We start from the raw sequence: 22679 nt of genomic DNA, 5'->3' as shown, positions 1-22679 counted from the left end.
CCGACTGTCTAGTTGCTGCTGTCCAGTTTCCCCTGAAGAGAACAAGAGTTACCTTTAACGTGTTAGATTTCCCAATTCTCTGCCTCTTGAATCTACAAACCCAGTCTTTCTGACTCTTCCCCACAATAGATATCCCTGCTTTATCAATTTGGTTACCGCAGGCAGTCCCTTCAAAAGAAGTTTGAAGCTGGGGCTTCCTATGATTTAATTAGTTTTCATCATTACACCATATGTTCAATGTGGTTCTACTTCAATGAAGTGTAAGCTCTTTCTCCCTGATGTTCTGTGTGAGAGGGGGGTGAATGTGCCTCCCTGTAGATGTCTTATGGATCTAAATTTTTCTATGACAATTGGCAATCTTCAGGCTTTGACTAGGCCACTCCAAAACATTTACACGTTTCCCCTTAAACCACGAGTGTTGCTTTAGCAGTATGCTTTGGGTCATTTTCTTGTTCGAAGGTGAACCTCTGTCCCAGTCTCAAATCACTCACAGACTGAAACAGGTTTTGCTCAAGAATATCTGTGTATTTTGCACCATCCATCTTTCTCTTGACTCAAACCTTTTTCCCTGTCCATGCTGCTAAAAAACATCCCCACAGCATGATGCTGCCACCACCATGTTTCACTGTGGGAATGGTGTTCTTGGGGTGATGAGCTGTATTGGTACCTTTGCCTTTGTGGCCAAAAAGTTAAATTTTGGTCTCATCTGACCACAGCACCTTCCTCCATACTTTTGGGGAGTCTCCCACGTGTCTTTTGGCAATGTAAAAATGAGCCTTACAATTTTTATGTGTAAGTAAAGCCTTTTTTCTGCCGACTCTTCCATAAATTCCACCTCTATGGAGTATACTGCTTATTGTGGTCGTATGTACAGATACTCCAGTGTCTGCTTGGAACTTCTCAGCTCCTTCAAGGTTACATTTGGTCTCTGTGCTGCCTCTCTGATTAATATCCTCCTTGCCCATGCTGAGAGTTTTGGTGGGCTGCCCTCTCCTGGCAGGTTTGTTGTGGCACCATATTCTTTCCATTTGATGATAATGGATTTGATGGTGCTCTAGGGTATCATCAGAGGTTGGGATATTTTCTTTATAACCCAACCGTGACTTGTACTTCTCAACAACTTTGTCCTTGACTTGTTTGCAGATCTCCTAGGTCTTCATGGTGTTGCTTGGTTAGTGATGCCTATTGCTTAATGGTGTTTCAACCTCTCTGGCCTTTCAGGAAAGGTGTGTATATACTGACAGACCATGTGACACTAAGATTGCATGCAGGTGGATTTCATAGCAAAAGGGGTAAATACATATGCCTATGCCAATTTTTAGTTATTTGATCCCATAAATTTAATTTATGCCTATATTTTTCTCATTTCACCAACTTAGACTACTTTAGATTTAAATAGGACAGGAAGTATTTCTGTGCTCTCTGGAATACAGCACAAGTATTGGTAATAGAATTGTAGGATAATTGTCAAGTTGTCTACTGAGTTCTTCTTCAGGAAACCCGTACATGTACACAGATGTATGGTTGTCCTGAAGAAGGATTCAGTGTTGAAACGTGTTGACAATAAACCTACAATTTTATTACCAATATTTGTGTTGTATTCCGGAGAGCGCAGAAATACTTCCTATCCTTCCATTTAAATCCACTGTTTTTTGGAAGCTGCTGGATCTGGTATTTGGGCTCTATAAGTGTTGTGTCTCACACAAACACGCAAGGTGAGCGGTTCTAATTATAAATACCAACCCTTTAACGTGAATAAGACCCTATTGCGCTCTTGCATTTGTTTACAACTTAGACTGTTTAGTGCTGATGCATCACACACAAATCGAATTACAAAAATATTTAAACACAGATTGCAATGTAACAAAATAGGTATGCCGTGACACAGGTTTTATTATTATCTATAAAACCTGTGCAATAAGAGCACAAACTAGCCACTTTTGACCTAGTGACAGGTCCTCCTTAAGGGTGATTATATAATGTGAGGTCTACTTATGCCAAACACTTATGATTTTATAACATATGGACATCGAAAAAAATTTAACCTGTACATTTTGAATGGTATTTTCCAAAAATATACAGTAACAAAATTTTAACAGGATAGAAAAACGAGAGGAAGCCAAGGCTAAGAACAATACATATCGCAACACTATAGACATTCAAAACTGTTGAGTAGTTGAACTGAAAATTCAGTTCCACAATCTATATTAATATGTGAAAGACTAATGTGCAATCTACAATCCATAGACATTTTTTAGGCTAACATGAACAAGAATATTTTATGAACCTTTTTTATGTATTCAGAATGATATTGTATCTAGAAAAGAGAGAATTATTCATCCTAAATGGGGTTTTCTAGTTTTATGTAAACCGTGCTTAAGGCAGATTTGCCAGTAAGCTTTGCAGTCCTGGTTAAAGAGGACCTGTCACCTGGTCAAAACTGGCCAGTGTTTGTCCTTATTTTATTGCTGATGCTCCCAAGTATGCAGTTTTTAGTTTCTTTTAAATCAGCCATATGGTTCCAGACATATGTGCCTTTTTATTAGTGCAAAATGTTATGATGGTCTTTACCAAAATTGTTTCTTACAGTATTGTCCATATGCTTCTCTAAATATACTGTGAGAAACCCTCCCTTGCTAGAGACCATAAATTTAGCAATAGTTAAAAAAGGCCCATACCTTTGGAAATATACTGCGGATTTAAAGGAAATCTGCCACCAGGTTTTTGCTATTTAATCTGAAAGCAGCATAATATAGAGGCAGGGAGCCTGATTCCACAGATGTGTCACTTGCTTAGCAACTTATGTAGTTTCAATGCAATCAATATTTTATTAGTAGAAGATTATCACTGCCGGACTAGGTGTCGAACCAGTTAGTCTGTATTACCCTGCCCCCACCACTGATTGGCAGCTTGCTGACAATGCAGAGTGTACAAAGGGGTGAGGGCGGGATTATACACAGCTCCGCATTCTGACCACTGCTACATCTACAGCAGCAAAACAGGGATTCTATCAAAACTGCATCAAGCAGTCCAGTAAGTGATACCCACTGAATCAGGGTCTCTGCCCCTGTATCATGCAGCTCTCAAATTCCATTGCAAAAAACTCAGGTAAGCAGCAGGGATAAAATAAGAGCAAAAACTAGCCACTTTGACCTAGCGATAGGGTCTTCTTAAGGGTGATTATATCTTGTGAGGTCTATTTATGCCAAACAGCTCAAAAAATGTTTGATTGTTCCAATGCTTCTAGCTGGTGTGCAATGTAAAACTTTACTCCAGTATGAAACGGCACTTCTAAAACCATGAATTCTGTGTTTATAGTGTATTTGTGTGACTATTAAAGGGATTGTCCACTTCTTGGACAACCCCTTGTGAATAACCATAGTTCCCCCACGTATAATAACAGCTTGTACTCCGCTCCGGTGCTGGCGCCTTTCCAGCGTTGTGTGCGCCTGCTCTCCCAAGGCTTGCGTGACATTATTTCCCGCGAGCACTCCAGCCAATCAGCGGCTGCTTCACTCTCACTTCCTTTGGACGTAACTGACATCCAGAAGTAGTCAGAGAGCAGCAACAGTTTTGTCCAAAAGAAGTGAGGAGGAAGCAACCGTTGATTGACTGCAGGGCTCGTGTGACATAGCAATGCCACATGAGCCCCTGCCTTCTGAACTTACCATCCACTCTGAATAAAAGCTCAAAACCATTTTGATCACAGAACACAGACTGCAAGCACATTGAAGTATCAGATAACACAAACTGTTATATTCTGTATAGAGTGGAGTGGAGGAGCAGAATTAGGAAACAGGCAGAGGGAGACACAGAAATTTGTGCTGAGCTTTCTAACAAGTGTTTGACCTCAGTGCTGGATTCACATTTACACAGCACAGTACTGCTGTATATTGTCCTCCAAATTGCTGCTGCTTCTGTCTGTGTTTTAAATAGGGAATTAAGAGTAAGAATACAGTTCTGTGTGCTCTAATGTATGGAAGACATCATAGCAGCTAGTCTGCACCTACCAGCTCATAGTCAATTGCAAATTATGAGATACACCCTACAGCAGAGAAAACTAATGAAACTGCAGCATTCAAGGTATATTATGGCCAGAAAGCATGTTATTCTTCATGTACAAAGACAGGACAGTTTGTTCTGAAAAATGTATTTAAAGTATGTTTACCCTTTAAGTCTTTGTTACTATGTAAAAACAATGTTTTACCATAAAAATATTTTTCTGTTGGTTCATTTTTATATATTAATTTTCCAGCTTCAAAAAGAATCGAGCCCCCGAAAAACAGACCCTTTTCTTGCTGACCAAAGTGATGGCGCTGCCGCTCAGTATTTATCCACGGCCACACTGCCTAGGTCCCAGGCACATGCGGCCAGGTCATTTTCTGATTCTGATGAAATGCCATTTGAAGAACAGTTACTTCCCAAGTTAAAAGGGACTGACCGATGCTCTGGCTTCGAGAACCTCTTCCTTGATGCACTTTCTCTGGATTCTGCTGACGAGACCGATTTGCCTCAGCCACGCAAACTGGAGCGTGATAAGTTCTCCGCTGAGGTAATGCGTCTTTTCTCTTGCTGCTCCAATTTTGGCCACAGAATGTAGATGGATTTACCTCACAGTACTGCACTGAAATGCTTCACCCATGATTCCTATTTGGGCCTTGAACTTTATGGCCTTCCTGTGTGAACACTTTTGCAGTGATGCCTTTAATCTATGTACTGTACTTTTGTAGATTCTTATATTTTCATCTTTTTATAGTCTTTTAGAAGTTGTAATCTGTTTTGTCTGTTAAAATAAACTGGTTAGTACTTTTATATTTTCTTGAACTGAGTTTGTCAAATCTTATATGTGATTGTTATCAACTTAAGTTGCTCATACACATGAGATAGCATCCTCCTGATTCCCCCATACACATGAGCGTTCTGCTCGGCCAAGCATTCATGTGTTTTTAATGGGGAGAGAGGAGAAAGCTGCTAGCATACATGTCTGGCCGAGGCTTATCTCCCCTAAAGAGCAGCAGAGGCGGCCGGTCCCACTGAAATTGGCAGGTTTGGCCAACTTTCATCTAATGTGTATGGGGGCCTTTAGCCTATCCAACTATTGCCCTACTGTTTCTTACATATTTGAGAGTGCTTAGAATGTCAGAATTCTGCTGAGAGGCATAACAGGGACTCTTCCACAATTCTTACATGTTCATTTCCTATCCCAAACACATATAATTCACCTATATCAGCCACATACATAATGTTGATTTTCAGATAAGTAATAATAACCATGAAGAAGCACAGCCTAATGTAGATGGGAAGTTAGGTGCTTGTTCCAAAAGACTCACTGTTAAGGGTTTTAAAATAGCAAGGAATCCGTAAAAGGTAAAAAATACAGCACTCCTGTGCTTTGATTACAAGTAGGTGTAAAACTTTATTGATGCAGCATTTCAGAGTCATACTGACATTTCTAATTTGGAAATCAAGACATGAAAACCAAGCATGTATCAGTTAATGTTCCTCTAAACTTATCAGGTTAGCACTTATTTTGAGCCAGTTGATGAAAGTAGAATAAACTAAATTTGATACACATTCTGTGCAAAGGATAAAGCTGTCCGATTTCTCATGGGATCGGCTGACCATCTACTGTGCCTGGTGGCCTCTTGACTCTCCTCCATGGGCAGATAATGAAGGAGAAAAAAACTCTCAATTTTTTTGTTATCCGGGAAGATAACTAGCTGACATAAGTGTCTAGCAATGGCTTTAGCCTACCAAACCAATTGTAGATGTCTGTTGGTCAGCAGCTCTCTCATCCGGCTCTCCCATACACCAGAACACTTGTTTAGCCAAGCGCTCCTGTGTTCCCTATGAGAGAGGTGCTGCCAGACTTCTCTGGCAGTGGCTTATCTCCGGTAGAACAAAAGGATTGGCAGTCTGAAATTGGACATTCCAGATCTTTAACTCCTCTAACAATCAATTGTCCAGTCCCCCATACCTTTTAGAATGTCAGCCAATCCCATCAATGTCAGCTGATTATGCCAACACTAGTCTATTGTGTATCAGAGGCTTTACTCCCATCTTCCCTTTCAGAACACATGCACGCTCGGCCAAGCATGTATGTGTATGATGGAGGGGAGGGAATAGGAGAGATAACTGGAAGGTATAGTTGGCTGTACTTCCATGTCCTACTGCCTCTTGTTCTATGGCTATGTATAACCAGCTCAAAACTCATGGTGAATGTTTATGGAATACTAAGACAATTTCTAAATCTGACAGAATCTCTAATGTTTGACATTATATCTGGCACCTTGGTCTTGGTTTACCAAAAGGTAAAGTATATCAGTGGACACTGCTTCCTAAGAATATATGTGTAATGCGACATTTGCATGGTCACTGACAAATAAGCCTATAACAGTATGTTGCTTATTATTGCAGGAAGATTTACAAAAAGGAGGACTGCAGAGGTAAGTATTAATACTAAACTTGTAAGAAACTCATAATTTTTGTCAATCAGTCTGCATGAGATTTCATTATATGTGTTGTATAGATTTCTAAGTGGAGTTTTCATGTCTACTTTTCTGGTGTCTTTACATTTCATGCATGGTTTTTCTCTTCTGTGTATTCAATAACGTCTAAGGATGGAGCACACGTTTCTTAATGACAACGTGCCCTTTGTCTTATAGGGTCATGTCGGTTTCCTCCATGTCTGAATTTCATCGATTAATGGAGAGCTCTCCTTTCCTTCCTGAGAAGAATTTAGATCTTTCTGGCGACAAGGATGAATTAACTCCTCCCTTGTCTCCTGATGACCTGAAGTACATTGAAGAGTTCAACAAGAATTGGGACTATAATAGTGTGGGTCAAGGTGATAAAGTCATGAGTGCAGGTGGGGAAAGAGCAGGAAATGGAAAAGTGGAGTCCAAGTCACCGTCTGAAACATTCCAGTCGTCTTCATGGTTTCTTACTACTAGTGTCACTATGACAACAAACACAATGACCAGTCCTGAACACTGCCTGAAGCAGTCTCCGAGAAGCCACAATGTTGCAGAAAGAATGGGGGTCAGGGTTTTCCATAGTCCACCTTTGGTTCGTAGGTTTGATAAATCTGTCATTAATGGTAATGAAGAGATGAAACAAATAGAGCCAGATTTAATTTTTTCAACACCTAAAGTCAATGGAAATGTTTCTGAAGGAAAAAATGGCACTACTGAGGTGTTTGGGAGATGGCCATGTGATCGTAATAATCAGCATAAAGACTTTTTAGAGAGTGGTTTACACCCAATGGATCGACCAGTTTGCACTACTGTCAGTTTTGCGTCTTCGTTGCACAGTATAGAGTTGTCAAGAAACATGAGTGATGACATGAAAGAAGTTGCCAATTCTGTAAGGAATGCCATCCGTACAAACCCAGTAGAATCTCAATTTAGAGACATTGCTTGTCAGACCAATGGTTTAAAGAATGCAGGAACACAAACCACTAAAACCATTAGTGTTGGCTTGCAAACCGAAGCTTTACGAAGCATTACCAGCAGTCCACACAAGTGTCTGACGCCAAGAGGAGGTTGTACCCCTATTTCTTCGCCTTCTCGTAGTTTGAGGAACAGACAAGTTGCTCCAGCTATTGAAAAGGTGCAAGCAAAGTTTGAGCGTAGTTGTTGTTCCCCAAAATATGGTTCCCCAAAACTCCAAAAAAAACCTTTATCCAAAACAGATCAGCCAGTTAATCGTGTCACTTCAGGTACACCCCAAAGAGGATTCAATGAGTCTGCCTGGGCCAGATCAACAACGACAAGAGAGAGCCCGGTTCATACAACTATCAATGATGGTCTTTCAAGTCTGTTCAATATTATTGACCACAGCCCAATAACTTGTGACCTTTCACAAAAAACATCAAGGCCAAGTAGCAGATCTCGGTCAGCAGAAGCCCGACCAGAGTTTGGGACCATGTCTGAAGTATGCATTGATGGGAGGGGGAGGTCGCCAAGTCCTATTCGCATAACTATAGACCTCCAAAGGGATCAGTATACTGATGTCGGCTACAGTAGACAAGACCTCTGTGCTCCTCCAGGCTTCTCGCTGACAGAAAATGCTGCCAGAATACTTAGCAAGAAACTCTTTGAAGATCAAAAACAACCTCCAGATAGTCCAACGAGAGGCTACACAACCAACACTGCTGCTGAACTGTTAAAAATTGAGCAAGCATCTATTGAGGTAAGAGATTTATGTGTGTAGCATTGTTGTGTTTAGAAGAATATTTTATGAATAAAACTTGGTCAACAAACCATCTTTTTAGTCTACCAGGCAAAATGTATTAGTTTCCTATAAAGTATCACCTGCTATGAAAATTATAATGTGTCATGTAAAGCTCTTCACACTGATTGAGAAAAAAAGGACTATCACTTCTGAAATATATTGATTAAACACGTTTGATTAATTCCTATAAATCCTTCTTATATTATCCTTTAAAACATAGGTAATAAAAGAAAGTATTTGAAGGGGGCATTCTCAGGAATGTTAACAATTCACTTCCCATAATCTACTAGAGCCGAAAAACATGCCATATATGTTACTATTATCCTGAGGAGTGTTCCAGCTCTTTAGAAACAGTTGAAAACCAGTAATCAATAAGGAGCACATTGGCCACAAGCTGGAAATGCTGACTAATGTATGGCTTCTCAGAAAGGTTACCAATTTGGCAAGACATGACTTTAGATTTTCCTATGACACTGAATAGTTTAATTTCTCTTATTAACTGTTAACATACAGTACAATGAGCAACATTGTGATGGTGTAGCCAATTGTGTTGCCCCAATGCAAATTCAGTACAGGGTGGGTGTTACACAATGGCTGTGATATGTCTAACCCCAGTCTTGATGGTAATAATTGGCTATGAGAGATACTTGTTGGCATTTATATGATGCTTTATTGGCTTGACTTTCAGTAGATGTTGGTTGTAGCCCAGTCCATGTGTGTAGCACATTCCTTGCAACTAACAATATTACTGATATTTCTTTCTGGTAACTCTTCCTTGCAACAGCTTTTAGCAACGTGGAAATAACCATCTACTGGAAAAAGACAACTAATTCTGATTATTTGCTTTAATGCAATCTTCAATCTGTTTGCTTTCTTTCTGTCTATCCTGTCTAGAATCAAACTGTCTTACTAACTGCCCCCTGGGGACTCTAACTATGCCTGCTACACAGCTGTAAGTTTTTATTTATTCTTCGTTTCCACTTTTTTTTTTATCTTACTCTCAAACTTTTGAATATTGTTTTGAAGCACAGCTAAAAATAAATGGATTTGGGCACATAGGTGCAGCCATCAAAACGATCCCTAGCTGCTCTTGGCTTTCTCAGTATTCACAGCGATCACTTTATAAGTCAGTACTTTAAATATAGATGCCACCAGCAACTGTTATTTATAAACCCAATGTAGAAGAGCATGGAAGAACGAGTCTTACAAGGGTATAACCAGACCAGGCTGGACAGCAAGTTATTGCCTGTTACAGGCCCTGTATACAGCTATTCTTACAAGAGCAGCAATGTGTTCACTCCTCTTGTAAAGAACAATAGACTGCCCTTCTGTCTTCAGCAATAGACTAAAAGTGGGCTAACCCATATGTAACTCACAGAAAAATGTTCTCCATTTTCCGTAATTCCTATAAGAGACCGTATTTTATTATTGTTGTTATTCATTATTTAAATGACTGAGACAACCCTACAATCCTATACAATGTATTATGTTAAAATACTACACCATTCTATATATTGTATTATAATATTAATCGTAGGTTAATCCAGGACCCATGTGACCATTGCACTTAAAAATATTCCTGCTGCTGCCTATGCATCTATGTATTTTGGTTGCTTACCTGCATAAAGGACACAATGCCTAACAAGGTCTAACTTGACAACATTTTTAGTAATTTATAAATTTTGTTACACTACTTATTTTTATAGTAATTAGATGCCTGTATGTACAGTTATATGAAAAAGTTTGGGCACCCCTAATAATCTTAAGCTTAATGTTTTATAAAAAATTGGTGTTTTTGCAACAGCTATTTCAGTTTGATATATGTAATAACTGTTGGACACAGTAATGTTTCTGCCTTGAAATGAGATTTATTGTACTAACAGAAAATGTGCAATCTGCATTCAAACAAAATTTGACAGGTGCATAAGTATGGGCACCCTTATCATTTTCTTGTTTTAAATACTCCTACCTACTTTTTACTGACTTACTAAAGCACTTTTTTTGGTTTTGTAACCTCATTGAGCTTTGAACTTCATAGCCAGGTGTATGCAAACATGAGAAAAGCTACTTAAAGTGGCCACTTGCAAGTTGTTCTCCTGTTTGAATCTCCTGTGAAGAGTGGCATCATAGGCTCCTCAAAACAACTGTCAAATGATCTGAAAACGAAGATTATTCAACATAGTTGTTCAGGGGAAGGATACAAAAAGCTGTCTCAGAGATTTAACCTGTCAGTTTCCACTGTGAGGAACATAGTAAGGAAATGGAAGAACACAGGGACAGTTCTTGTTAAGGCCAGAAGTGGCAGGCCAAGAAAAACATCAGAAAGGCAGAGAAGAAGAATGGTGAGAAAAGTCAAGGACAATCCTCAGACGACCTCCAGAGAGCTGCAGCATCAACTTGCTGCAGATGGTGTCACTGTGCATCGGTCAACTATACAACGCACTTTGCACAAGGAGAAGCTGTATGGGAGAGTGATGCGAAAGAAGCCGTTTCTGCAAGCACGCCACAAACAGAGACGGCTGAGGTATGCAAAAGCACATTTGGAGAAGCCAATTTCTTTTTGGAAGAAGGTCCTGTGGACTGATGAAACCAAGATTGAGTTGTTTGGTCATACAAAAAGGCGTTATGCATGGCGGCAAAAAAACACAGCATTCCAAGAAAATCACTTGCTACCCACAGTAAAATTTGGTGGAGGTTCCATCATGCTTTGGGGCTGTGTGGCTAATGCCGGCACCGGGAATCTTGTTAAAGTTGAGGGACGCATGGATTCCACTCAGTATCAGCAGATTCTTGACAATAATGTTCAAGAATCAGTGACAAAGTTGAAGTTACGCAGGGGATGGATCTTTCAGCAAGACAATGATCCAAAACACCGCTCCAAATCTACTCAGGCATTCATGCAGAGGAACAATTACAATGTTCTGGAATGGCCATCCCAGTCCCCAGACCTGAATATCATTGAACATCTGTGGGATCATTTGAAGAGGGCTGTCCATGCTCGGCGACCATCAAACTTAACTGAACTGGAATTGTTTTGTGAAGAGGAATGGTCAAAAGTACCTTCATCCAGGAAATCATTAACAGCTACAGGAAGCGACTAGAGGCTGTTATTTTTGCAAAAGGAGGATCTACTAAACATTAATGTCACTTTTCTGGTGAGGTGCCCATACTTATGCACCTGTAAAATTTTGTTTGAATGCAGATTGCACATTTTCTGTTAGTACAATAAACCTCATTTCAAGGCAGAAACATTACTGTGTCCAAGAGTTATTACATATATCAAACTGAAATAGCTGTTGCAAAAACACCAATTTTTTATAAAACATTAAGCTTAAGATTAATAGGGGTGCCCAAACTTTTTCATATAACTGTATAATTCAGGTACCTACATACACACACAAATGTTTATACAGGCAGTCCCCAGGCTACAAACTAGGTAGATTCTTTAGGTATGTAAGTTGAAACAGGGCCAGCAAAAAGAAAAAATCTAATACTCACCTCATCACTGATCTCTACAGCTGCCCCGCTGCTCACTGCCCACCATCCAATCCCCTTCTTAGGTCATGGCACACGTCTTCACATCGCGGCCTAAGAGCACACAGTGGCCTCTGAGGCCTGGATGCAGCCAAAAGTCCTGGCCTATAAGGAATATGTCAGCAATGCCGTGTGCAACGGCAGAAAGAAAGGGACTGGACAGCGAGCAGCATGGCAGCCGGAGAGGTATTAGTTGTTTTTTACCAACACTCACCTCATCGCTCTCCTATCCGGCAGTCTATCTGCCTACCGACCACCAGTTCTCTTCTTTCTGCATTCGCACACCGCATCTACGGCCTCTTTACTATAGGGTAGAACTTCTGGACGCATCCAGGCCTTAGAGGTCACTGCGTGTCATAAGGTCAGGGTGAGCATCTTGACGTATCTACTTTACAACATGCAGTGACCTCTGAATCCTTGAAGTGGGCTATAGTGAAGAAGATGGAGATGCGGCTCACTACGGCAGAAGAAAGAGGATGAGACTATAGGCAGCAAAGTGGCGATTAGGTATTTGTTTGTTTTTAACATCTTATGTTTGTAAGTCGGGGACTGCCTACATCTAAATACTGCTAAATAGCAGTTCTGTATAGTCTTCACACAACACAGACTATAAATGCCCAAGTTATATCATCCTACAGTGCCTAAATAATACACCCATAAAGGATCCAAATAACACTACAATATAGTGGCACATAACGCTGCCAAATATTCCACACTCAACTCAATTATCTATGCCAAAATAACACCACCATACAATAACTAAATATTTAGAGGGTTAATGATAAAGTTCTCGTTGATCTAGGGTACATACCCTACTGTCAAATTGATTCTGAGCAACCATTCCTTGGACGCTACAAAGAATTAGATGCCTTGAGCACTTGCTCAGTTTTACACCCCATTATACCTGTTTTGATGGTGTTACAATAATTCCTTCATGCATTACCTGTATAGATAGTGCAGCGTGGATTGTATGCTGTGTCTTTGTTTGCACTGAATGGGATTTAAAGAGAATCTGTCAACACGATTTTGTAATGTAAAGTAATGACATGGCTGTAATGCTGCTGTAATACGGATTACATTGATACCTTTGGTGAATAAATCCACTTTGTTGTTCTTCTTAAATGACTATGAAATTTTCTGCTAATTAGATTTTGGTGCACAGGGGCCGGACTGTACACGGGGTCTTCTCCCTGTCTGTGATTCCTCAGCCTCTCCGCCTATCTCCGGTCTGTGAATGACTGGCCTCCTCTGTCTGAAATCTCAGCTGTGATCTGTGATTCACAGACTGGAGACAGGCGGAGGGGCCAGGGAATCACAGACAGGGAGGAGAAGACCCAGTGTACAGTCCAGCCCCTTTGCACCAAATTCTAATTAGCAGAAAATATCAAATGGTGATTAAAGGCAATCAACAAAGCAGATTTCTTTTCCAGGGGTATCAGTGTAATCAGTATTACTGCCATGTGTTTACTTACCATTACAAAATCATGTTGACCGATTCTTTTTAAGGGGTCGCTCACACTGGCAAGTAGCCAGCATATAACTAGGACGCATGCACTCCGATGTTCCAATTTTATACTATGGGGCAGTGCCGACTAGCATTTTTTTCTCATGCCAGGCTGGCATGAGCTAAAAAATTGCTGCATGCTGCGATTGTCAGCGTATATATCGGACGGTACACACCCATACAAGTCTATGGGTGTATGTAAAACATTGGACTGCACTCAGATGTCATCCAAGTGCAGTCCGATATACATCGACGAACACAATGGAGAAGATGGAAAAATTAAGTTCTCCATCTTCTCCGCTCCTGTATTCTGATTCTCACATGCGAGAAAATCGGATCACAGTAAGATAACATTCGGCTCACTCCCGCAGCAAAGTTTGAACCGAGGGTCAATTGCATTTGACATCCGATGCTCTCATATGCGAAAATCATCGGATGCTATTCGCTAGTGTGAGCGAGCCCTAATGGTCAAAAAGGTATGAATAGACTAATTTAGTGTTGGAGTGGCAAGTGCGCTGCATCCAATGGCATCCATACGAAGACTCAGCAGTATTATATGCTGCCCTCTAGTGACAATAAAAAGATTATCATGTCATGTCCTAATCTAAACTGCAAAGCTAAAAGTAAGCTGCTAAAAACAGGATTCACCATTCCATTGTGTGCGCTTTAGCGTGCGGTCTGGATTGAGTATTTTGTTATATGGTTAGTCACATAAAAACACCACCAATGAAAATCTAATACAAAAGTGTGTAGTTTTCTAATAATAAGTGATGGCATTATATGATATATGAAGCTATAATACTACTACTACACAAACCCTCAATGCTGTCCTTATAATTGGAATATTACACAGTCATTGTAGAATTTTACATTTCTATTTAAGTTGCTTGTAGCTTTCTCTGTTTTGCTTTGCTGCATGTCTGATATTGTTATCCTGTCTCCTTCATTTCCATGGTTGAAGTAACGATCAGACATTTCTCTTGTAACTGCTTTGTCACATGTTGTCCATGTTTTCATGTTAATCAGTAAATACGGTCACGGTCATTTAAAGATAAAAAAAAGTATTGGGTTCCCATAATTACTGTAATGTGTACTGTTCTGTTGTTGTGTGGCTGAATTAAAGGGGTTGTCCGGTGAAATCAAGTTATCATGTATCAACAGGATAGGTGTTAACTCATTTTATAAGTGGGCACCTGACGTTGGAACCTGCACCGATCGGGAGAACCAGGCACCTTTATCTGTGCTAGAATGAAGCAGTTATGCACATACCTGACCACTGCTTCATTCATTCTCTATGTGGCTGCCAGAAAAATCTGAGTTCAGCATTCTGCAGCCCCATAGGGAATGAATGGAGTAGCCGTCGAACATGCGCATTGCAGCTCCATTGAAACAGGTATAAAAGTGCTTTGTTCTACTGATCAAAATTGACCGCAAAGGTCGGACTCGCTTGGGTTAATAAGTTATCACCTATCCTACAACCCTTTTAAGCACATGGATATACTGTATCATAGTTGTGATACTGCACCCACAAACTGTATCCACACGGCCCTACCATATGTCTGCATGCCCCATATGAAGGGTGTAGCTCCATTTAGTATTACAACGCTATACTCCTTAAAATGATACCATAGTTTGACGCCTATGAAATGCCTATGTCTCTGTACTGTGGAATCGCAGCTAAAAAATTGTGAAAATATTTGCAGCTTGTAGAATTTGTGTTATATCGGATCGTATAATATGAATCAATGTATCCATGGCTGATGTCAGTCTTGTCAGTTGGATGCAATTGCTAAGTGTTCACGATTTTGTACACAGATTAGTAGACTGCATGGATGTAAAGTTTACAAGCACTTTAAAATAACCTATAAAGCATTCACTTAAAGAGTACCTCCAGTGATCTGGTTTAGAGCCTCATAGTATATTCATCTTAGTGTGGAAATTAAAGATTTTAACATTGAATTATTTATTACCTTGAGTCATGTGCAGGCTGCATACTTCATTCATTTCATTAAAGAGGCGGACCACTGCAGTATATAATGCCCCCATCGATTTAAACCTTGTAAAGAAGTATTTTTGTAAATACATCTTGTTGCTATATGTGCCAGTGAGCTGGGCTATCGCTGCTCGCTCAGTTCACATCACATGACCCCGGCTGCAGCCGCCGCTGACCTCCACTGATGTCACGTCATCTTCCGGATACACCCAGGCTTGACCCAGTTGCACGCACCCCCCTGATTGACTGGGCTGTGGGCAGCGTTTCACTGCACGTCACAGCCCAGTATCCAGTGCTCGCTTGCGACCAATGAAAGCAGAGGAGAGAGAGGGAAAGCGCAGGATACTGGGCTGTGCGCGGTGTTTCAATCAGGGAGGGTGAATGCGACTGGGTCACGCCTGGGTGAATCCAGGAAATCCGGAGGTTGACTCGACATCAGCGGCTGCTGCAGCCGGAGTAACATGATGCCGACTGAGCGAGCAGCGATGGCACCGCTCACAGGCACATATGGCAACAAGAGTATTTACAAAAATACTTCTTTACAAGGTTTAAAATCGATGGGTGAATTATACACTGCTCAAAAAAATAACAGAAACACTTAAACAGAATATAGCTCCAAGTAAATCAAACTTCTGTGAAATCAAACTGTCCACTTAGGAAGGTACACTGATTGACAATCAATTTCACATGCTGTTGTGCAAATGGAATAGACAATAGATGGAAATTATTGGCAATTATCAAGACACCCTCAATAAAGGAGTGGTTCTGCAGGTGGGGACCACAGACCACATCTTAGTACCAATGCTTTCTGGCTGATGTTTTGGTCACTTTTGAATGTTGGTTGTGCTTTCACACTCGTGGTAGCATGAGACGGACTCTACAACCCACAGAAGTTGCTCAGGTAGTGCAGCTCATCCAGGATGGCACATCAATGCGAGCTGTGGCAAGAAGGTTTGCTGTGTCTGTCAGCGTAGTGTCCAGAGGCTGGAGGCGCTACCAGGAGACAGGCCAATACACCAGGAAACGTGGAGGGGGCCGTAGGAGGGCAACAACCCTGCAGCAGGACCTCTACCTCCGCCTTTGTACAAGGAGGAACAGGAGGAGCACTGCCAGAGCCCTGCAAAATGACCTCCAGCAGGCCACAAATGCCCATGTGTCTGCACAAACAGTTAGAAACCGACTCCATGAGGGTGGTATGAGGGCCCGAAGTCCACAGATGGGGGTTGTGCTCACAGCCCAACACCATGCGGGACGCTCGGCATTTGCCACAGAACACCAGGATTGGCAGAGTCGCCACTGCGCCCTGTGCTCTTCACAGATGAAAGCAGGTTCACACTGAGCACATGTGACAGACGTGACAGAGTCTGGAGACGCGATCTGCTGCCTGTAACATCCTTCAACGTGACCGGTTTGGCAGTGGGTCAGTAATGGCGTTGGGTGGCATTTCTTTGGAGGGCCGCACAGCCCTCCATGTGCTCACCAGAGATAGCCTGACTGCCATTAGGTGCCGAGATGAGATCCTCAGACCCCTTGTGAGACCATATGCTGGTGCGGTTGGCCCTGGGTTCCTCCTAATGCAGGACAATGCCAGACCTCATGTGGCTGTAGTGTGTCAGCAGTTCCTGCAAGATGAAGGCATTGAAGCTATGGACTGGCCCGCCCGTTCCCCATACCTGAATCCGATTGAGCACATCTGGGACATCATGTCTCGCTCCATCCACCAACGTCACGTTGCACCACAGACTCGCCAGGAGTTGGCGGATGATTTAGTCCAGGTCTGGGAGGAGATCCCACAGGAGACCATCCGCAACCTCATCAGGAGCATGCCCAGGCGTTGTAGGGAGGTCATACAGGCACGTGGAGGCCACACACAATACTGAGACTCATTTTGACTTGTTTTAAGGACATTACATCAAAGTTGGATCAGCCTGTAGTGTTTTTCCACTTTAATTTTGGGGATGACTCCAAATCCAGGCCTCCATTGGTTAATAAATTTGATTTCCAATGATGATTTTTGTGTGATTTTGTTGTCAGCACATTCAACTTTGTACAGAACAAAGTATTCAATGAGAATATTTCATTCATTCAGATCTAGGATGTGTGATTTGAGTGTTCCCTTTATTTTTTTGAGCAGTGTATATTGTAGTGGACAACCTCTTTAAAGGACTTAGCATGGGCAGCCCTTTTTTTTTCCTCCAAAGAGATGGTTAAAATTACTTTAATATTTTAATCAAACAGGAAACTAAAAGTACTTTTTGTCTGTAGAGAAAATCTGTCGCTCAGTAAAGTCCTGCGATCATGGCAGCCTCTACACAGTTATTCTTTCTTAGCAGCGTAAAGGAGGATATGATGGAAAGGCTCCTAAAAAATACTCCATTTGATGATATCAGGGTAAGGCCAGTCAACGCAGTTATGAAGTGAATGATGCAGTAATAAAAATAAAGCATGCAATTTCCGGCATACAGTTTTTGCTTAAACATTTTTCACTGGAGGTATGCTTTAAACTAGTCCCTCATTTAACATTTTCCCTGATTGAGAACTGTTTCTGATCATCACAAGCTTTGTGTTTTGTGTTTCTCCCTTCACTTTCTGCAACTTTTCTTTATTCACATTGTTTGGCCTAACAATTCCCTTGACTGTTATGGATTTCTGTCTGACTATTTCTAACTGGGCATTTTACAAAACTAACACCATAACAATCTTTGTTTTCTTCTTTCTTGTTGCTCAGAATGTCTTTTGTGATCTTCCTAGTGTCTGTGATCACCCGGTGTTTGATACTTGCCATGGATGTTATTTCTCAAGCTGTTCTGCACATTACAAGGCTTATATTTCAGACTGCACACATTTATTATAAAATTGAATAGCAGCAGTTCCCTAATGTTTTCTTATTTCAATTTCTCCCTTAAAATGCAGAAAGGAGTAGATAAAGGAAGGTGTTTTTTTAACACTTTGTGTGCTGATTTATAGGTAGAATATAAGCTTTTCTTAGTGGCAGCCTGTCTTCTGCTGTATTTTTATAAAAACCGTGGGGAATTTGAATTCTCCAACAAATTTTTTTAAAGTCAGTTATTCTGATAGTAGTATTGTTATGTATTCAATTCCCCATTAGATGTTGGTCTAGGTAACTAACAAAAAATTATATTTTTGTGGGATAAAAAAAGAATGAGATATGTGATCGCAGCCAACAATGATCAGCTTGATACATAATCCATCCTTGAGGGTCCTAATTGTTTAGTATCAGTTGCCTGTGTTGGTGTTTCATATAATGGATGCCCATATTTTGAATGCCAAGAATGCCACCTTAATAATTACCTTTTCTTTGACTTGTTTCGTTCGGTGATAAAATGTTATTGTTCATTACCACTGTCAAATTATTTTTTTACAACTCTGTATGTCCTTATATTTGCTCTCATCCGTAAGCCTTATGTTATTTTTTGCTTAGAAGGCTATGATTTAACTCGTTATCCATACGTTCATTTACTTTTATTCCCACCAGTCTAATGAAATTGAATATTTCATTTGTTTTAATTTAATTAATATGTTTGTTCTTATTTTTAAATGTGGAAGCTTTTTATTTTTTTATTAAAAAAACTTCCCTAGGGACAGCCATATTGGAGGTATACTCTTCCTGGCTGTTTTGTATGCCTATGGCAGCTTAAATCAGTTGACAGATGTCATTACAGTCTCCAAGAAGTGATTAAACTCCTGCCCCCTACCCCAGAAACTCGGAGTAACCTGCTAGAGGGCTATGAACCATTATTTGCTTGTGTATATTGTTACTATCCTGTCTTGTCTAGACATCCAACCATCCAACAGTACAATAGCGATGACAGTAAATCTTATCGTAATGATATGATTCTGCTCATTCTGTCCAGGCCTATACAGCAAAGCTTTGATAGCCTAGTTTTGGATTTATTGCCTAGCTTTATACTTGGAACATTTCAAGTAATAAAAAAAAAATTCCCAAATAAAAAATATTTTTTTATATAAAAACCTGTTTAAAGTAATATATATATAAATTACTGATTATACATTCATTTTAATATATCGTTTGCTTTGGCATCACAGGACAATTAAGGAACAGTCCAAATGGTTTAACTGCATCTCCTATGGCGCTCTGAATTTCTGTATTGTTGTGCCTTTAACCCCATTGCACCAACATGCCTTACAAAGTACCTATCACCAGTTTGTGGCTGCCCTTTTTATTTTAAGAAAACACTGGGCAGCCGCATGATTTTACGAAATATAATGTATTCGCATTATAGTGTTCCCAATGCCAGTCTAAAGGACCCAACTTTTTAGCAAAATTGGGGTCTGAATTTCCATGTTGTAGGTCCTGCCATGCTGAACAGGATCCAACAGCCCTCTGCTGGCCCCCTCACTGTGGAAGCGCGGGATGTGGCATGTTATTGTGAGATGTCACATTTCGAACTCATCCAGCGCTGCCTCATTATTTACTAAGCATTTGCTGATCAAAAACATCATTATAACTGCTTAGTAAATAATACGGCAGCACTTTTACGTTCAATGGAATCTGTCAGAAGGTTTTTCCTATGTACTCTGACAGCAGCATGACGTAGGGACAGAGACCCTGATTCCAGTGATGTATCACTTACGGTAGATTACTGGGTGCAATAGTTGGGATAGTCAGTTTTCTTTACTGCAGATCTAGCAGAGTGTAACCTCACCCACACCATAGTTCTCTGTGTAGATTGTATAGTGACAGAAAGCTGCTAATCATTGCTAGGGGCGTGGTTGGACTAGAAGGCACCAGTTCAGTGGTAATCTCCTGCTGATAAAATACTGATTGTATTGAAACACCAAAACAGCCCTTTAAGTAACACATCACTGTAAATCGGGGTCTCTTATATTAGGGAGCACTCCGATTACATAGCAAAAACCTGCTGATAGATTCCCTTTAAGGGGGATCCCACAAGCCATAAGTTCGAACCCAAATTTTGCTAGAACGTTTGTTCCTTTATTAAGAACACTTCTGATCAATTTTGTTAATAGGTTATATTTAATAAAATGATCTGTCTATGGCTGCCAACTGTTTTCTTAAATAAAAAGGGCAGCCGCAGGCAGGTGATTGGTACTTTCTTTTCAAAGATTTTAACCTCTGTGCAAAAAAAAAGTTTCCATTGTAATTAATATATGGGGACGGCCATACATAACGTAAAATTCAGGGCTGTGGAGACGGTAAGCCAAACCTTCGACTCTGACCCCTCAATTTCCATGACATCAACTCCGACTCCAACTCCCTCATACATGGCTCATGTTTAAGTGATAAATTTACGGCAGGACACATTTTTCTCAGCTAAAAGTCTAGACCCTTAGATCAGGAATAGGACAGACATTTATAGGACATTTCATAACTTTCCCAAATTCTTATGAAAAAAATATTCCCCACAAACTGCATTGAATTACTGTACCCAATTTATTATATATTTTAGGAAACGGTCCATTTTATACCAACTCCGACTCCATTAAAATGGGCACCGACTCCACAGCCCTGGTAAAATTGTTAGATTATAAAATATTCCCTTTATTCCAATTATATTTATGTAGCACGAAGAATACTATTATAAATTTAAATGACTTTTAACATTTAGATTCTTACTATACATTGAGAATAAATCACTGCACTAGGAGCAGCCTGCTGCCCACATTGCCTTTTCTTTGTACAATACTGCAGTAGGGGCAGTCAAAATGCAAACTCTGTCACATATTGCTTCTACCTATTACTAAGCATCAAAAGCAATCAATACTGGAGAGACACATTGGGGATGTATCACAGATGTGTAGGAGTTGACTATAGCAGTCTGTAAAGTTCAGTCTCAATTTCCCTATGGATCTTTGCGCATTTGTACTCACACTTTTAGGTTTGCAGAATAGATCTGGATTTTGTGTGGTGCCCTCAGGTTCTATATTCTGACGAGTATTGCTCACACAATAAAAGCTGTGCGCACCTGTTTAAAAAACAACATTTTTTCATTTTTTTTTGTTTTTAAATATTATTCTACCACCATAATACACATGGCCAGTTGTTTGTTTGTTTTTTTGTACATAAGTTGGATATATATAAGGTTTATTTAGGTATTAAATACCCTAGAAAAATCCTTGCTTATACTGATTACATGATGACCATCATTATGTCTCCCTCATTTTATGTTGCGAAGGAACTGCCTTGTGCTGCGTTAGCTCCGTCCTTAGAATCTAGCTTCTCCAGACCAGAGAGACCAGCGAACCGGCGCCTGCCTTCCAGATGGGCTTCACATTCCCCAACCGCCTCCCGAGCTCCTTCTAGTAACAATCTACACGAGGAGCAGGGAAACCAGGAAACTCGAGCAGAGGGAAAGGATGACCGACGCCATCTTGCATGAACTATCAGTCATACCATCCAGTATGTGTTCAGCCAGGTCCACACGGACATCAAAAGAGGAGTGATACATGCAGTAGCTGAATGTTTGCTCTGTCATACATCTGGTTGTGTTTCTATTATGGAACATATGACGTGCCTGTATGAGATGATCATGATGAAATTCCCATCGTTTTTTTATTTCCTGCAACATCAAGTTAGCAGCAGATTGACCAACATAGGAAGAAAAATTCTGTTTCCCTCAGTGCTGGCTGCCTTTAGTTTTATTTGATTCTTGCACTGTCTACTTTGTTTTTTTATGTTCCTTTATTTTTTACTATGTGTTGTTGCAGTCACTTGTTATTATTTATACCATCAGTGTTATAACATAGGATGAGGACAGTGCTTCATATTATCTGAAGCTGTAGTCAAAGCAGCAGTCAGTCAGTGGAACTGAAATGTATTTTAGAAATCGAGGAAAAAATCAGCAAAAAAAAACTGTATGCAAACCAAGATGTATCACCGGATAGATGATACAGGCACTTCTGTGCATGTACATAACTTCTACCCTGTACTGTACCATCCTTCATAAGAATGAATCAGAGTTAAACGTTATATTGTTGTGATTTTATGTACTGTAATTTTATTGTTAGTTTTTCTTGCACTGATGACACAGGAAATGAATTTTTAAATTACTGTCCACCAGCCGTGTACGTACAAATCTCTGTGACGTTTCATGTAGAAAGGCCAAGGCATAATGAAATGTAATGGATTGCACTGAGAGGTATGTACCAGGCCGTGCTGAGATGAAAAATAAAATATTTAACATTTAGAGAGGTTTGGGTGTTGGTGTTTTTCATCATTAAAAAGAAAACACAATATAGTTCTACATTATAATCTCCCTTTTGGGCTCAGGTCAAATTCGGCAGATTGTAAATAGGTCTTATTGACCCCTTCAGTGAAATCTGTCACCAGGTTTTTGCCACCCCATCTGAGAGCAGTATAAGATTGGGGCAGAGATCCTGATTACAGTGATGTATCACTTACTGAGCTGC

General features: G+C 40.4%; 1 protein-coding gene across 4 annotated transcripts in view; it reads left to right on the top strand.

The window, feature by feature from the left end:
* MTCL1 (microtubule crosslinking factor 1) overlaps window positions 1-22457 on the top strand; it is a 190427-nt gene extending 167970 nt beyond the window's left edge. For 3 of the 4 annotated variants that reach the window (XM_073679051.1, XM_073679050.1, XM_073679052.1), the window contains 4 exons: window positions 4256-4552; window positions 6418-6446; window positions 6666-8193; window positions 21446-22457. In XM_073679051.1, the coding sequence (XP_073535152.1) occupies window positions 4256-4552; window positions 6418-6446; window positions 6666-8193; window positions 21446-21649 (2058 nt within the window). In that variant the 3' untranslated portion in view covers window positions 21650-22457. Of the gene's footprint in view, window positions 1-4255; window positions 4553-6417; window positions 6447-6665; window positions 8194-9129; window positions 9188-21445 lie in introns of all 4 variants that reach the window. The other variant, XM_073679053.1, reaches the window with a different exon arrangement.
* Window positions 22458-22679: the final 222 nt, after the last annotated feature.

The sequence above is a fragment of the Phyllobates terribilis genome, unplaced genomic scaffold (genome assembly GCF_046119375.1).
Source record: "Phyllobates terribilis strain yellow unplaced genomic scaffold, ASM4611937v1 Scaffold_4__5_contigs__length_816908805, whole genome shotgun sequence".
NCBI lineage: Eukaryota > Metazoa > Chordata > Amphibia > Anura > Dendrobatidae > Phyllobates > Phyllobates terribilis.
This window is presented reverse-complemented; position numbering and strand designations above follow the sequence as displayed.